Genomic DNA, 16,934 nt, shown 5'->3' with positions numbered 1-16,934 from the left:
CAAAATTGGTGCAAAATTGAATGAGCTTTGATAAGAGTACACTATGAACGTGTAAACCACTATAGGAGTACACTCGTATGACGCTGACTCGTACGAGTGTACTCGGACGTGACTCGGTCCGAGCTGTCTCGTAACGTGTCAACCCGGCTTTAAACAGTAAATATTCTTGGCGTATTCTGTGGTCACAGCTGACCGGCTGTCATGTATGTCAATATCTTTCAGCGAAAGCGAAACTTGCAGAAGTTTTTGAAAATAGTGCATTGAATTGAACTGCATTGCATTGTTGATCTTGAAAAAGAATAATACTTCTCTCTATCATACATATAAACCATGTCGGGTCGAGGTAACAACGAAATTATACCTTAATAGATAGCGTAAATAATTTTGCAATATAATATTTACTCAAGCACCACTTTCCTACTATTGATGAGTTAGCTATCGCCTATTTAATATTCTTATTTGGTGATATTCAGGGAGAAATTACCGCGGCAATCGCCGCAACCAGACGCTGTCGTCCGTAGCGCGTGAGAATGCTCTCTCGCTGCCAGCAGACAGTCCCGTGCTGGCGATGTTCAAGAGCGCCGCGAGACAGCTCAACGACCGTCACGACCGCCACGAAAGGCTCGTCAAGCTGTCCCGCGACATCACCATCGAGAGCAAGCGCATCATATTCTTGTTGCATTCTGCCATTACGTGAGTTTGAAGTTTGCTGTGCCAAAAGGTGCTTAATACGTACTCTGCGCTTCAAGGGAATGTTGTTTTTAGATAAATAAGGCTCTAATGTAGGCAAAACTGAAGCTTTTATTAATACAATATGATTATACAAGCTTTAATATTGAGAAATCATACTTTGACTATCTTCAGGTGAAATTCTTTCAATATTTCCATGTATTCTGATAATAATATCTCCTAGCCATTTAATTTCTGTTGTCTGTTTCTGATATGTAACCATTTTCAAATTGCAGAAAAGAATCAAAAGAAAAAGCTGTCACTGAAGCCAACGAAAGACTGAACAAACTTGTCCAAGGTCCGATTAAGTACATTGGCTTGGAATTGGAAAAAAGCCCAGCGTATTTACACTCCCGTGCCGTAACCGCTGGCTTCCAGGAGTTCATTGAAGCGAAGACACTATGCTCTCTTGTGGACAAAGGTACACTCGTAACTTGGGAGGAAGTCAAGAAAGATATGGAATATACTATAACAGAAACAACTGATGACGGTGACTCAGAAAGGAAAGTAGTAACGATGCTCACCTATTTAGACTACATGCTGGGGGTGGCAGACCTCACCGGAGAATTGATGAGAAGGGCTGTAAATAGTATTTCGAGTGGAGACAGTCAGGAATGTTTCCAGTCTTGTCAGTATGTGAGGGATCTGTACACAGGATTTTTAGGTAAGTCTGCAGCAAAATAACTTGCTTCAATAATTGCTACCGGAAACTTATTTCTCAAATTCCACTTTCAACAATTTGTAAATTTCAGGTCTGTTTGGTATGGGCAAAGAGCTGTCTCGTAAGATGAATACAACACGGAATAATGTGGCCAAGGTTGAGTTGGCTGTATATGCTCTGAAAGTCCGAGGTGGTGAAGCCCCACCCACTTTGCTCATACAGCAACCACCCATGAATGACTGGGAAGAATCTGCACACCATTCTGATGATGAAGGATATTATTAAGAATAAAACTATGTTAACATTACATTTTTATTACATTTACTTATATCAATAACACCCCTGCTCATATCTGACTATAATCTTGGGAGTACAACTGGCTGTCTGTTATATCACTAGGAGGTTGCCACTCATCGGATTCATCAGTGCCGTAGGGATCCTCCTCATTTTCTGACTCTGATCCACTCCAGTTGCTCGGTCTGTTGATGGTCTTCCTAGTCCTCTTCCCTTGTACAATGTTACTCTGCGCAGGGTCCTCATCATCTTCATCACTATCACTCTTTCTCTTAGGTTTTGTTTTCCTTTTCTTATTGCCTATAAATTAATTTGTTGGAATGAGTGTAGATTCTTTTAAGTAGGTAATCAATAATGCGGTGAAAGTGTATAACTAATAAATATAACATAATCGTCTTCAAGATCGTAACAGATAAAATTAAAACTCATAATCAAAATCTACACTTTCTCCATCAGAGTCTAAAGCTTCCACGCGATCATCGTCATCGAAAAAGTTAACAGTGTGGGCGTTTATGTAGTAGATGTTGCCATTTCTTTGGACAACTCTCATGCCTGTGAACAATGGTAATATTGTAAATAGATCTATTGTGTGGTTTGTAACAGTTGAGGTCACAACAAAAGCTGAGGGACTTGAGTAATTAAACGAGTCTGTCATATATAACTCAAGACGATATCGTAAAGTTGTCCTTAGTTTTGAAACTACATAATTCTATTTTAGGGCACGCAGCAGAGGAAGCCCAAAGAGCAAAACGTAAAACATTGTATCTGTTGGACACAAGGCCTATGGTCTACAGTCAAACTGCAGCACAATTTTTACTGGAGGTGGAAGTATTATATGAAGACGTCATGATACTGTGGGGTAGACTAGAGGATAAGACTGTGTTTCCACCAGATTCCCTTAATTTCAAATGATGCGATTCTATTGGTTCTTTACTAACACATCCCTCGCTACGCATCCTGGCACATCTCTGTTGGAAACGCAGCCTGTGGGTCTAGATAAAGTGCACATTATAATCACAAACCAGTCGAAAAGTGGTCGAAAGGCCTTTTTTTGTATGGAGTTTTCACGGATTCTATTCGATCAAAAAGTGCAACTTGTCTAGAGGGGCTAATGGGTTAATGAATGATAAATAGGGAAGCGCTGGACGCAGGCCGCTACCAATCGATCAACATGGAAAGCATTAGGGGAGACCTATGTTCAGCAGTGGACGTCCTATGGCTGAAATGATGATGATGACTGATAGTAACCTGGGTTAGGCTGGAACGGCAGCGGGCGCGGCTGTGGCGCCTGCGGAGCGCCGGGCGGGTGCGAGTGGTCGCGCAAATGCCGCGGGTCAGTCTTGCAACAGGCGGCGCCGCGCGGGCACGGCACCTGAGCCCCGGAGCCCCAGTCCGGATCCGTGGGGTGGCTGAACTGAGCTTTGTGCTGGGGATTCTTTCTGCAGGTGGAGTTTGTTACTTATTAACTGATTCGTTATGGCACGAGGCGCGTCATATTTTTTTACGCGTGGAGTATTATACGATAGGCGTGCTATAATAATTATTCACCGCAACACCAAGAAATGAGACGCAATAGGGATGTTTCCTGGGTAAAAAAGCAAGAGTTTTAATTAGTCCGTCAGTTAGCTTATCATAAAATACTCGACACGTATTTTTCACTTTTTCAAACTAATGAAAATGTAAAGAGATCAAGCGTGTCAAAGTTCTAAAGAAAAGGCTCGTGACGTCAATGAGTGCTTAAAAGTGCAGCACTTTGTGACGTCGCGCGGAACTTCAACACACTATAACATTGTAATTATTTGTTTGATTGACAATTAAAAATATGTGTCCAATTTTTTTTTCTATTAAAATTGACGGACTAAAAATATTTTTTTAGGAAACTAGCCTATTGGACGCCGCTGTGTGATTGCCTTTGGTAATGTTTAGGCGTTTGAGAAAGCGTTGCGTTGAAAGTTGCCAAACATTGTTGTAAGTATAATAAAAATGAAATAGGAACATACCTGTAGCAGTTAGCTCCATACATGCACCTCTCTCTGAGTATTTGGTTTTGTGGTGGTGATTTTGAGCCACCATCATTTGCATTTGAGGAGGATGCCTGGAAGATGAGAAAAAACGCGTAAATTAATTAAAGTTAACATGTAAAATTATTTATTTATTTATTCATTTTAGGAATTACAAACAAATGTGTTACAGAAATTAACTTATCTACTAGACTTATGTATTATTTATGTGGTAACACATCCCACTACGTAATCCACTCAATTTATTCTTGAAAAATCTTGAGATTTGCTTGAACTTGGCTGGACTTCACTGTGTTAGAGAAAAGGTAATATAAATTTTATGTAAGTATTAGTACTATTTTGCACTGCCTACTCAAATTCTCTTTGCCTAAGGATAGCTGGTAGAGAATGTCACATGGCATTAAGTTCGCCTTTTGGACCGTTTTTTTGTGTGTGCAATAAAGATTTTAAATACCTAAATAAAAATAATATTGAAAATGTTCTTACAGCTTGATTATTACTGGGTCCAGCCGCATCTAAACCAGGCTCAGACTTTACTTCTGGTTTCTGTTCTTCGACAGGTTCAGTTTTGATTTTCTTTACTGTGCTCTCATCATCTTGGCTGTGACTTCCCTGACTGCGACATCTCTTGGCTGGTGAGCTTGGTGCTTCATTAAGATTTGGTTCTTCATTAGATGTTTGCCTTGTTGCAGTACTGGGACTTTCTGATATTTGGTTTTCTGGAGCTGAAATTCATATTGATGACATTTAGTTTCATAGTTAGCGTTTGTTATGATCCTCCAGGTTTTTACAAAAACACAACTAACAAAAGAAAAGTTAATTAGTGTTCTTACGTAATAATGATGGAGACCCAACTGGATTCTCTTCCACTGTGTCATTCAAGTGAAAATCCACTACTTCATCCACATCATGTCTTGTGCTATCACCACAGTCCATCGGTTCTGTCGCTATGCTATTATAATCATCTTCATAGACTTGTGATTGGATTTGCTCATCATCTTTGTCACAATCAGTGAATGCACAGTGTAATAACTCATACCAGTAAGTGTTAGGGAGCAAACCAAACCTGTCACCGTTATCGAGGTTGACTGTACAGTCCTTCTTTATTATTTGAACTTCTTCGGTTCCTTTCCTTATCATGAAACATGGGTTTTGGTGTAACTGGAATTAGATTAGGAGAGTTGAATAAATAATATGTCTTATAAATGTAGAGTAAATAACATTTTTGAAGCAGAAATTGTACAAGCAAGAGAAGTTGAGTTCTCACCGCCTTAATAACTACTGTATCACCAAAAACTTCCAACTCGCCATGGTTTCTTGAAACTCGTTTGTCCTCACACTAAAAATGTGTTATAAAATCAATGTAGATTAAACACCCTGTGATTACACCACTAGATCATAAAATTTGTCATATCAGAGAAAAATGAGAAAATCTTATTTTTGGGATAGCTTGGCAGTTGGCACAAAAATAACAGTGAAGGTCTATTGATTATTATGATAGATAGATTTAAGGTTAATGTAAGTATCAGTAAGGATATAGTAAAACAAAATTGCTTACATCAAGAAACTTCCCTCTACCAATCAAATGTTTACCGACTGGTAGTTTTATTTTGCAAGGCTCATTGGAGTCAGTCCGCAGTAATTTGAAAACCATTGTTAAAGTTTAACTTTTATCTGTTGTTTAGAAACACATAACTAAAAGTAGCCAATTTCAATATACTAGCGAAAATCTAAAATCCCAACCCAACAACAAATAACACAAAAACAACAACTGACAACGGACGTCAAAACAAAAAATATTAAGGCGGATTTCTATTTGTAAGTTGTAAGACGCGTTATGGTCGTGACTCCATAGCCGTAAAAAACCCCTCTTAAAAAAAATATTGTCAGTCAGTCAGTTGTCACTTTTGTTTTCGTGATTTTCCGATTGATTTCCTCCAAATTTTCAATTTTGCTTGAATTAATTTGCATATAATGATGAAAGCCACCGGTTTAGGATCCCACAGGCCTCTCTCGGGACAGTTGTACAAATACACGAACGTGGTTAAGGGCTGGCAGCAGCGGTGGTTCGCTGTGGACCCTGAGACCGGAGTGTTGTCCTATTACTTGTTTGATGGACCTGGAGACACTATACAGCCTGGCCAGCCAGCGCGAGGCGAGGTACCTTATGCAGTAACTTATGTATTGGCCTGTGAAGGGCCTTATATCTATGATAAATAGTAAGATTCGCCTCTGTTGATGTTAACAGGCGCACCTAGCAGCAGCTGTGATCTGCCCCAGCGATGAGGACTCGCGAACATTCACGATCAACTGCGCGTCCGGGGACATGCTCAAACTGCGCGCTACAGACGCCCGCGCGCGTCAAGAATGGGTCAACGGGCTAAGGGCCATAGCTGAGATACACACCAAAGTAAGGTTTTATTTTATACTAGCTGACCCCGCGAACTCTGTTCCGCCTTAAAGGCAATAATTAAGCCATCACAACCCTGGACTACGACAAACATTTTAAAACCAAAATCAGCTCAATCGGCCCAGCCGTTCTCGAGTTTTAGTCAGACTAACGAACAACAATTAATTTTTATTTATATAAATTTTTTTTATTTACTGCCTAGGCAGTAGTGGGAAGGTTTGTCTGTGAACAAGAATACCCCAGACCTGGCCCTAAACAAAAGAAAAAGGCAGGCAGTAAAGGCAAGGCAGGTTGAGATGAGATATGGTTGGATTCTTGTCCTTGTGATGGATTTTAAATTGGATGTCATTACACAGGATCCAAGGTTCATTTCCTGGATGAGATAGTTTAAACCAGTCGACCAATCACTGAAAATTTCAAATTGTTGAATGATGTTGTCGATGTTCACATTGTTAATAATACCTAACCTTTTTTTTTTTAGGCAATGGGGGCAAATCCTCCTCTTCAACCGCGAGAGCAACTAGCCGTACATGATGCTATGGCGTCAGCCCGCCAACAGTTGCAGTCAACTGAGCTCAGGTAATTTAAACATGATTGACATAATGATTATTCCATTGAAAGAGATACAGACAGACAAAAAAAGTAACTGAGATCTTCCTCAAAAACTTCTCTACTTAAATTACATAGAATAGTAGCTTATAATTAATTTGCTTAGCTTGGGACTAGAAGTGTAGTGTAAAATGTCCAGGGATTTATTTATTTTATAATGTTTTTTCTTTTCAATTTCTTAGTTTCTATAAATTATGCTAGTAAAGTTAGCTAACATAATCATTCTTTTACTGTTTCCAGTGATGCTGCCCTAGCAAGGTGTATAGAATCTTCAGACTCTCCATTCCCGCATACAGACCCAGACTTGCTGTTACTCAAGGTAATCGAAATTTTTCGAAAACCAACAAATTTTTAACAGTGGAAATAAAACAAACCTTAATTCTATAAAAGGTCATCAACCAGAGCTGTCACATTAAAGGCTTCGGCAGACCAAACGCGGGGCAGTAGCAGCGCAGTTGGAATGTAGGCCCGCGCAAGTTGTAATATAAGAAACTCTTTGAAGTGTTTCACACCAAATTTGAACGTGGGCCCGCGCTCCAACCACGCCGCACTGCAACTGCCGAACGACAAACCAGGCGGCGCGGGAGCGGGATAGAGCGGCGCGGGAGCGGGACAGAAGCGGCGCGAGCGCGGGCCCGCGCTGTTGCATTACTATACTATGGCGGCCATATTAATTGTGATATTAGCATGACTCACCGGAGGCAGGGCGGTAGCAGTGCAGCTTACGAATATTGAATTTTTTGACAACCGCCCGCGTTGCAACTGTCACTGCTTTCAGTGTGCCTACTGCCGCGCTGCAACTGACCCGCACTGCTTCCGACCCGTGTTTGGTCTGTGGAATCCTTTAAAGTCGAATTTTGTTAACCATTAAACTGCACTTGCAGGCGACGTCCGCAGCGAGTATGCAGTGTCTGCTGCAATGCCTCGGCATCCTGCATCGTCAACAGCAGTACGCCACCGTCAGCCTCTCCAAGAGCTCCGACGACCACTAGCCGACCAGCACGGAACTGGTTGAAACTCTTTGGCACGAACTGTGATGTGGCAGTTACGTCACAATTTAAGGACTATACAATATTAGGACGATATGAGTAGGATTTATGGACGTACCGTGATACGTCATAGTATAGTCTAGTCATTGTCCCTATCTTTTTGAGTGGAAAAATTTTACTTGCTGTTAAAACGTAAACATCTCGACATATTTTAGCATTTAGCTTGTAATCAGTAAGTTTTCTTTATCAAACATTGTTTTTAAAAGCTTTTTTTGACCAACAACAACTTGGCTTTATTAGGGGTTAACGAATCCGCGTTACCATACTGATTAGATGCTGACAACCTTTTGGAATCAACTGGCTTGACCTCGTGCTACATTTTATGAAGGTGCGGCATTTCTGTAAAATTTTATATTTTCCTAAAATTAAATAATATTATTATGCTATGTTGATTTTGTGTTATGGTCATCAGCAGTCTTCCAACTGGCAGCTTAAAAAGAAGCAATAATCTTCGGAAGACACCTATGCGATCTATGAATTTATTATTTTAGTTATATTTTTTACTATCTTATGTTTTAGAATCATGTATGTGATAAATATAAATTATAGAGATTCAAGACTAGAATACAATCCGTGATAGGGGTCCTTACCATCATTATAGTAAGAGTAGGCGCACACCGTTGATTTTTAGTTGGCCGATAGTTGCGCCCGATTTTAATTTGTATGAAGAATCGGCCAAATCGAATCGGCGTAGTGTGCGCACTCTGATCAACTGCCCGACTAAACTATCGGCCGACGAAAAATCAACGGTGTGCGCCTACTCTAAAGCTAATTTTTTGTGCATTTGTCTCAGGCATTTGTAAATGTTTCTACATTTTAAAAGACAAAATAAGTACTTCTTTATTTAATATTTTATCATTATTGTATTTTACTGCCGGTAAATGTTGAAGTTATTTAGTTTGAAAATAAGCTGATAGGGTTTACCTACGTTATGTTTATTAAAAAACTATAAAATTATTTTAATGTTTGTGCATAAAAATATCAAATCAATTATCTTAAAAAGTTTGTCTATTGATGATAATAGATTTTTAAAGAAAATAATGTGTTTTGTTTTATTAACCGTCAGTCAAATTGACAATCATGCTCGCGATTGGCGTGCGATTTTTATAAGAATTTATTTTAAACCGTGGCTTATTTTCTGACAATTCAACCAACCTGAAATTTTAAAACTGATTCAAAATGTGCGACCAAGAGTTCAGAACGCTCCGTGTCGACCCTCGATACCCTTTTCAAAACAAAACTAAGTAAGTAACCCATGAAAAGTTATTTTAACCTATTGTATTTATTGCAAACTTAGTAATAACTCCCCTACAGACTAGCAGGACTTGCTGACTGACTTTACTGTACTGTCCTCATCATGTCCCAATTGAGTTTTACATCATTTGATTTTTGTTCGATAGGGTACACTTCTATTCTGATGTTGGTCTTATTTGTCACCAAGTCATCGTTTTTGTGATATTTTTCATCGGGAAATGCTTTGCGCATATGTAGGTTTTTTTGGGACTCCCCCGCTAGAAGGGCGAGGCCTACCCACCCACTAAAACCCGACGGTGTCCTCCGGGGCCAAATGGAGCCGAGTTATTGTCCTTTAAATTGCACATAATAATTTATTTATTGATCCAGAGCGTGCTACGACAACTACTGCGACTACTACAAGTGCACGCGGTTGCTAGGCGAGGTGGACGACTGCAAGCTGTTCAAGCGGTACTTCGAGACCATCTGCCCCAACGCCTGGATCTCGCATTGGGACGAGTTGCGCGAAAAGGGCGCCTTCCCCGGCCCGATATAGCGGCGATGGCAATATACTGATCATTTGATACTTTGGCTTTCATTTACGAGTTTACCCTGCCCTACCTCACACTGCACACTCACTGTAAAAGCTTATTTCGTACAAACGATCAATAAACTTCACCACACTCATCAGTTCTTCTAGGGCTGACACAAGTCATCAACCCAATCGGTTAGTGAGGAAACAATCTTTAGTTCCACAGGCATTCTTATCATTCACAGACACGTGTACATGCAGAGCGATAAGTATCTACCTACCTAGATAATATTCAAGATTAGAATTAGTTTTATTAGGGCATACGAAATAGATAAAGGAAAATGTGAACCTGTGCAAGGAACTGAGGGCTGTCCCTCATCAGTCTACACACACAGACACAGAACTAATTTAAAGATAATGCAGGCACAGGATTACTGCACACTTCCTCGCGCCACTAATTTGAAGGGGGCAGAGCCCCGATTACGGTAATTTTTAACGTCTCCAAATGATACATGTTTATATCTCGGGTCTACCAAGAAGAATTTGATATAGCTCCTTTATGATTATGTTGCCCTGGTACTTTAATACATAATTTTTAGTAACTCTTTTGAAAATATTTAATAGCCTTTGTTACTCAGAAAATTATTTGGATTTTAATAGTGAAATCAATCTGTTATCAAATCTGTCCAGTAGTTTCGGAATCTATTCAGTACAAACAAACAATCAAATATTTCCTCTTTATAATATTACTAGCTTTCCGCCCGCGGCTTCGCCCGCGTGGAATTTTGTCTGTCACAGAAAAACTTTATCGCGCGCGTCCCTGTTTCAAAAACCGGGATAAAAACTATCCTATGTTCTTTTCCGGGACTCAAACTATCTCTATGCCAAATTTCATCAAAATCGGTTGCGAGGTTTAAGCGGGAAAGCGTAACAGACAGACAGACAGACAGAGTTACTTTCGCATTTATAATATTATTAGTTGGGATATAAATTATAATTATAGATAATCGTTTTACAGTTAATGGTAGCGCGGCACTATTGGTGGTGTAAAGGGGATTAAAAAATACCCTTTGCACCACCAGTGGTGCAGGCCGGTGGTGCAAAGGGTACAAAAGGAATCCAGACGCGCTTCATCGATTCTGTTTTTTTTGTGTTTTGACCAATTGTATCGCAGAATCGATGAAGCGCGTCTGGATTGGAGACGTTAAAAATGACCGTAATCGGGGCTCAGGACTTGGAATAAAAACAATGTATGGAATCAACTCATTCGCATTTATTTGACTAATCGGTGCTTTACCTAGGTAAACTTATATCGCATTAAATTAACAATTTACAGCTAGCGGTGGGTCGCTTAGATCCTGCCGGGGAAGGTGCCTTCGGCGCGCTGGGTGTCCCACTTGTCTACCCATTCATTGGGGCACAGGGACCTGAAAGAATACAATAACTATTTGAACCATAACATTACATAAACAAAATAAATACTTAAAACTTTGAAGGCGACTCAAAACTAATCAAGACGGTCATCCAAGTATCGACCCAGATATTGAGAGACATGAAGCTACTTCGTAACTTTCGCAAATGTATCCAACCAAACGTTATATCTTCAAGTTGAAAGTCCTTCAACTTGAGTGCCATATCTGGGTCAAAGTAACACCAGTAACACCTTCAATCAATCGATTTATGGGGTGACGTTTTAAAACGGCCATGTCGTAAGAATAGAAGAAACAATTTTATCCTATTCCTTCCCTTCCTCTCAAGTGCTCGTTTGACGCACCGCGATAAATATGCAGCATTGCTATGTCGATAGTCGATACAGCCTTTAGTGCTGAAACTTTAAAAATATATCTAGACAAAATAAGAGTAGTGTGGTCACCTGTACACCCTCTTGAAGTAGTTGCATGGCTCGTACTTCTCGCCGCGGACCTTCTGGCACCGGTGGAAGTCCAGGTAGCTCTGGTAGCAGTGCCTGTAAGTGCCAGGGAGAAACATGTTAGTATATTGAGGATATTAAAAAAATAGTCACAAAATATAAAAATAACATCTAGTCCAGTGTGTTATGTGAGTAATATTATGTAGTAAGTTCTCAATATTTACAAAGTAACAAAGCAGACATCTCCCAATACTTGATTTACGCTAACGCAACGTAAGGCCCAGTCCACCAAGGCAGAGGACATTAGGAAATAATAAAATCTGATTAGATTCAAAACACTTTTCCGCTCCGCTCTGCTCCGCCTTAGTGGAAACCGGGCCTTGATGACTACGCAAGCTTAAAATGTACTTGTTTTAAGCGTTAAATGACGTGATCTACCACATGTGCTTGAAATTATACGACAGGCAAATATTTTTTCATCAATTACGCCCAACAATCCCGACACCCACGGCATAAATATCTATCTAATTCATGACCGCGTTACACACACGCAAGGTTGAACGACGTTATGAATGAAATGAAAAAGAAATCATCTTCATGATCGGCCCATGTTGCATGAGGTGACTCCATAAGCTGCCAGTGTCTTCATTTGCGGCGACTAGAAATAACTTCGAAGTGTTACCTGGTCTGGTTCTGATTAGGGAACCGCGGGTCGAAAGGTGCAGTTTTGATGTCAGCGGCAGTTTTGATCATCTCAGGCATTTTACTGCAAACAACACAAAATGATACTCATTCTCGAATTCCTTTATTTGGAAGTGTTAACAAGTAAACAAAGGGAGAGCCTAAGTGCTGATTACAATAAACACAGTTTACAATAGAAAATAAAAGTTGTTAATAATAACTCGTAATTATACATTTTAGAGGTCATAATAAAAATCTTACAATAAGACAATGAAAACTAAATACTATTATGTATCATTTCACAAGAGGTCTAGTTTTGCGCTCTTCCTCACAAGAGGTCTCGCGGTATTTCTTGACTTCTTGCATGTACAGGGACCACGCGTCTTTGGGGGCGTTGTCGATGGTCTGTTCGTCAATAGCCTTGGCTTTCTTAACCAAACCGGTTTTCAACACGCGACCTCCACGTCTTTTACCAATAAATGGCAGTGTCGGCTTTTTGATCTCTGGCTTCTTTTCCTCCTCTTTTTTAGTGGCTTCTTGCATCTTTTTGAACATTTCTAAAAAGCTACCATCATTTCTAATAATCGGTATTGGAATGCTTTTAGATTTGGACGATGATGCGCCGGCGATCACTTGATCCGTCGGGGTCAGCAGTTCGGCGAAGTTCGGGCCTTCGACTTCAGGCGGGTCTCCGTACTCGATGTCGTCCACGTGGGCAGCCTCCACGGCGCCCGGGGGCGGCTTCACCTCTTTGGGAGGGCTCCTGTCTTTATCTCTCTCCTGCCTACTTTTATGCAGCTTCCAAAAGCGCTTTCTGTCAGCCACTGTGAACTGCCCGCGTCGCTGTTCGTCATCGCTGGGCGTTCGCGTCTGGCTTCTGCTGGGCGAGTGCGATCCTCTAGACCGTGACCGTGATTTAGATTTGCTCAGACTGGGAGTACGATTTCCTCGAGATTTGGAGTGTTTTCGCGATTTAGACTTGCTCACAGACCGACGTTTCGATCTACTCTTGGACCGTGATCGCGATTTATGTTTTGACACTGAACCCCGTTTGGTTCGACGCTTGGATTTCTTCCCCGAGCGTCCCGACGAGATCGATGATCCGCTCGATGACGAGGACGAACGTGATCGCGAGGAGTGCCGCGATTTGGGCGTTCGCGATCGTTTGCGTTTGTCATGTCGCGGAGTCAATGACCTCGAACGGGACTTCGAGCTCGATGAAGATCGGCTGCGAGCGTAACTCTTCGGTGGAGTCAGAGAACTATCTCGCCCTTTACGAGGTGGTGTATCTGCCTTGCGATCTTTATTTTTGTATTTTTTGGGTGGAGTGACTGATCTATTGGATCTCTTGTAGGTTTTGGGAGGAGTAAGGGAAGATCTATCATATTTGCTCTGCTCTTTAGGTGGAGGAGTTCCATCATTACGCTTTCTAGGCGGTGTGTTAGAATCCCTCTTTTTCGTTTTTTCTGCTCTATCCTTTGGCTCTTTACTGGAACCACTTTTTGATTTACTCTGTTCCTTATCCACTCTAAGCCTTGGTGATTTGCTACTAGATCTCTTAGGGCTCGGTGTTCTGGAAACTTTTCTGGAACGAGACCGGCTCTTACTTTTCAACTTAGGTGTCGCAGACCTCTTCCGTCCACGATCCTTTTTCTTATAAGATATGTCAGATCCAGATGAATCCGATGATACAGATCTTTTCTTCTTATCTTTACGAGCGGCTGATCGACTGTATGAGTGTGACCGAGAACTTGATCGATCACTAGAACTATATTTCCTTTTGGATCGTACAGATCTGCTTCTGGATCTCGGACGTCTCTTTTCCTCTTCGTAGCTGCTGTCTCTCTTTCTGGAATAAGCTCGTTCTCTCTTCTCATAAGGTGATGCACTTCTCGAGTTGGATCGATACGATCGACTGCGGTTGTAGCTGCGCGCGTCCACGGGAGACCGGGTTCTCTCGCGCGGCCGCGGCGGATAGTCATAGCTGGCTTGCGGCGCGGGGGGATAGGGAGGCTGGGCCTCCGGATACTTTCCGTAGTAGCTTCCGTCTGGCCTCTGGTAGTAGTTAGAGTCGTAACCGTAACCATAGTTCGCACCGTACGCTTGGTAGTCGTAGGCGGAGGGCGCGGCGTAGTGACTGTAGCTGACGCCGGTCCAGGGGTCGGTGCTGGGCAGCGGCTGCGCGGGCGGCTCGTACGGCGGCGGCGGCGCGTACTCCGCCTCGGCGCCCGGCGGGCCGCCGTCCCAAGCGCCACCCGCGCCGCGATACGAGGACATACTTAAATCAGCCTCCTCGCATAACCTGCGGCAGTATGTAGGTACGCACACACCTACGAACAGAACAACTTTTCGGTGTAGACAGCAACTCTACGCTCCGAGCTCGTGAAACGTACTCTGATATATATTTTTTTCATGTTTCGTTGTAAATAATTGTATGACGAGGAACAACAAATTACGTAATCCGTAGCCTAATCGCGAAAAATACGATTATAGAGCATGCGTAACGAATAAAGCATTGGACAGTGATCAACATTTCTAGATAATACCTTTCTACTCATGCTCACCTTTTTTCAAATTACTTTTTTCTCAAACAAATTATTCCAATAGAAAATGGCAGCGAACACATTCGCTTCTTTCACAAAATGCATAGACAATATAGACTAAAAAATAACATGGCCGATTCAGATTTTTTTTTCTTGTCTATGCATGTTCCATAAACTCAATTGGCTGTGGATTGATTGTAGAGCTCAAGGATGAGCTCAAAATTTTTAGCGGGAGTTAGCGGGTTACAAAAAGAAAAAACAAACAAAAAAAATCAGTCTATGGTTGGTAAGCCGGTTGAAAGAGCGGGTAAAATCTTAATTTCATCGTTTTTTCAGTGATTTATTTCCTTTATCAAGTAGAATTATCATATAAAATACATTCTAAAATCCCATGAGTAAGTCAAAGGTATCAGCAGAATGGAAGAAGCGCGTAAAATCCGAATACATGAGACTCCGCCAAGTGAAGGTAATGTCAATCGAGCCAATCGCCTTTGTTTTGTAACAATTTGCTCTCGAATTGTTAGATACTTATTAAGATGTATGTTTTTAGCGTTTCAAACGAGCCGACGAAGTGAAGGTGGCATGGGCTCGCAATTTACGGTTGATGTCGGAGGCGGTAGAGAATCGTGATACTGAAAGTGCTGCAAGAGGTCGAAGACCTTTCTGGCCGCCCCCAGCTGCTAACTGCAACCATGAGAGCCTTATGAAGCGAGCTGAAGTCTCCTATACTGACTGTAATGTTTATAAACAATGTTTTTTGATGATAACTTAAACATTGTAAAAAGTCTAAAACTAAAACTCAATGAAGAATGGAATAAATAAATTATCACCAGGCAATCTTCAAATTTCACTGTCCACCGTGTCTCGTTAAACACTCGACATTGGCGAAACCAGTGTGCTTCAAATACGCACCATTGAAGCCATTAAATAATAATAATAAATAAAAAATTCTAATTTTCCACACTTGCTAATAATTCAAAGTAATATTTAAGCTTAAGGACATTTTACTTGTAAACCTTTAGTAGCTTGGCCAGTATGCATCAATATTAGTATGACCAAATTAAAGTTGTCTCATCTGGTAACGTCGCTTAATTTATTATGTATTATTTCCAGCATCTGGTGTAGTAACAACCCAGCAAATACCCATCCGTATCATCAACTCAGTCAACCCAATCCCCACGATGTACACGTGGGCCCCGACTCAGAAGAACTTCATGGTTGAGGATGAGACGGTACTGCACAATATCCCGTACATGGGCGACGAAGTGCTGGACCAGGACGGTACATTCATCGAGGAGCTCATAAAGAACTACGACGGGAAAGTGCATGGTACATCGGCTTACTCATCATATCTAGTTTTACTTGTGGACAAAGATTATTTTATAGACAATACCTTGGAATTTGAGTTATAGAAAAATATTTGAAATTGGTCTCTGTCCACAAGTCCTACACAAAAATAATACACATTGGTGTGTGGTGCACACATCTATGCTTGTAAATTGTGAATAGAATGTTGTAAATTGAAAAATAATTATGTGTAATAGATTAAGTGCCTAAATAAACCCTGAAATTTCTCATTGCTAAGTTGGAAACAATTTTTATGAGTTACACTGCAGTCATGTAAAACTTTGTGAATCATGAATTTAGAATCTTATTTAAATCCAACAAGTTAAGTACAGTCAAATGTGACTTCAAGCTGCAATAGTTTTTAGTGCCATTTTCCATAAACTATTTCATATTTTGCTGCAAGTAAATTGTTTCCAGTTTGGTAATAATCACAGATCTAAGCACTTCATAGGCTTAGCCCTCATTTTATCATGCTTTAACTTCAAATGATCAAGCACGTCACTCATGCAAACTCTTTTATCAGATTCTTATTCAGTAACTTTTTTTGCTGTAAAATAGCACCTATTGTAAATATAAGATGCTTACATTATGAGTATGCCACAATATTTAGCTTGAAGTCCCTTGAATTTAAATTAATAGATCTCAAGAACTAGGTAGGCTCTTGTAATATAACAAATAGCTGGTCTCCATTGATTTATTTTTCTTTACTTCATTAGTCCTTGAAGTTTTCTTTATAGTTTAAAAATTCATAAGTCTGTGTCTGTTCAAATTCTCCATGGAACTGCATTTTTAGTTTTCATAAGTAGCAGTAGCAGATCGATCACATTTACTTCCCTGCATTTAAGTTTTTATTTCTGTGGTCAAGTCAATTTTTAAACAGTCAGCTAAATGTTGTTACTCATCAATGTTTCTCCACACGGTCTTAGACTTTTCCCCAAGGGCCTTCAGAATAATT

The 16,934-nt window shown here is 40.7% G+C and overlaps 7 protein-coding genes across 11 annotated transcripts in view; 4 read left to right on the top strand and 3 right to left on the bottom strand.

The window, feature by feature from the left end:
- The first annotated feature begins 205 nt into the window (after positions 1–205).
- On the top strand, positions 206–1,697 carry LOC135077367 (translin-associated protein X). Its single transcript, XM_063971892.1, has 4 exons — positions 206–343; positions 474–693; positions 966–1,393; positions 1,482–1,697. The coding sequence occupies exons 1-4, from the start codon at positions 331–333 to the stop codon at positions 1,673–1,675; spliced, it is 855 nt and encodes a 284-aa protein (XP_063827962.1). The 5' UTR covers positions 206–330; the 3' UTR covers positions 1,676–1,697.
- Positions 1,689–5,478, bottom strand: LOC135077365 (aprataxin and PNK-like factor). 2 transcript variants are annotated; one of them, XM_063971889.1, is made up of 7 exons: positions 5,264–5,478; positions 4,973–5,044; positions 4,539–4,866; positions 4,192–4,430; positions 3,685–3,779; positions 2,933–3,123; positions 1,689–1,984 (listed from the first exon to the last, which is right to left on the bottom strand). In XM_063971889.1, the coding sequence occupies exons 1-7, from the start codon at positions 5,357–5,359 to the stop codon at positions 1,737–1,739; spliced, it is 1,269 nt and encodes a 422-aa protein (XP_063827959.1). In that variant the 5' UTR covers positions 5,360–5,478; the 3' UTR covers positions 1,689–1,736. The 2 variants fall into 2 exon arrangements, with proteins under 2 accessions (XP_063827959.1, XP_063827960.1); XM_063971890.1 differs by having other exon boundaries at positions 1,891–2,236.
- A 98-nt stretch (positions 5,479–5,576) lies between these two features.
- On the top strand, positions 5,577–8,472 carry LOC135077368 (oxysterol-binding protein-related protein 11). Its single transcript, XM_063971893.1, has 5 exons — positions 5,577–5,865; positions 5,954–6,115; positions 6,597–6,694; positions 6,965–7,043; positions 7,609–8,472. The coding sequence occupies exons 1-5, from the start codon at positions 5,680–5,682 to the stop codon at positions 7,714–7,716; spliced, it is 633 nt and encodes a 210-aa protein (XP_063827963.1). The 5' UTR covers positions 5,577–5,679; the 3' UTR covers positions 7,717–8,472.
- A 347-nt stretch (positions 8,473–8,819) lies between these two features.
- Positions 8,820–9,592, top strand: LOC135077362 (uncharacterized). Its single transcript, XM_063971887.1, has 2 exons — positions 8,820–9,017; positions 9,397–9,592. The coding sequence occupies exons 1-2, from the start codon at positions 8,953–8,955 to the stop codon at positions 9,560–9,562; spliced, it is 231 nt and encodes a 76-aa protein (XP_063827957.1). The 5' UTR covers positions 8,820–8,952; the 3' UTR covers positions 9,563–9,592.
- Positions 9,593–10,791: 1,199 nt separating this feature from the next.
- LOC135077386 (cytochrome c oxidase subunit 6B1) lies at positions 10,792–14,763 on the bottom strand. The gene is made up of 4 exons (XM_063971917.1): positions 14,654–14,763; positions 12,091–12,174; positions 11,412–11,504; positions 10,792–10,965 (listed from the first exon to the last, which is right to left on the bottom strand). The coding sequence occupies exons 2-4, from the start codon at positions 12,168–12,170 to the stop codon at positions 10,890–10,892; spliced, it is 249 nt and encodes an 82-aa protein (XP_063827987.1). The 5' UTR covers positions 12,171–12,174; positions 14,654–14,763; the 3' UTR covers positions 10,792–10,889.
- On the bottom strand, positions 12,197–14,647 carry LOC135077375 (serine/arginine repetitive matrix protein 2). Its single transcript, XM_063971903.1, has one exon. It carries the CDS (start codon positions 14,364–14,366, stop codon positions 12,384–12,386), a length of 1,983 nt encoding a protein of 660 aa, XP_063827973.1. The 5' UTR covers positions 14,367–14,647; the 3' UTR covers positions 12,197–12,383.
- Positions 14,764–14,881: 118 nt separating the features above from the next.
- The window catches only part of LOC135077373 (histone-lysine N-methyltransferase E(z)), a 31,430-nt gene continuing 29,377 nt past the window's right edge, over positions 14,882–16,934 (top strand). For all 4 annotated transcript variants that reach the window (XM_063971902.1, XM_063971900.1, XM_063971901.1 and 1 more), the window contains exons 1-3: positions 14,882–15,098; positions 15,183–15,366; positions 15,746–15,961. In XM_063971902.1, the coding sequence (XP_063827972.1) occupies positions 15,024–15,098; positions 15,183–15,366; positions 15,746–15,961 (475 nt within the window). In that variant the 5' untranslated portion in view covers positions 14,882–15,023. The remainder of the gene's footprint in view (positions 15,099–15,182; positions 15,367–15,745; positions 15,962–16,934) is intronic.

Source organism: Ostrinia nubilalis, chromosome 13, assembly GCF_963855985.1.
Source record: "Ostrinia nubilalis chromosome 13, ilOstNubi1.1, whole genome shotgun sequence".
NCBI classification, from domain to species: Eukaryota; Metazoa; Arthropoda; class Insecta; order Lepidoptera; family Crambidae; genus Ostrinia; species Ostrinia nubilalis.
This window is presented reverse-complemented; position numbering and strand designations above follow the sequence as displayed.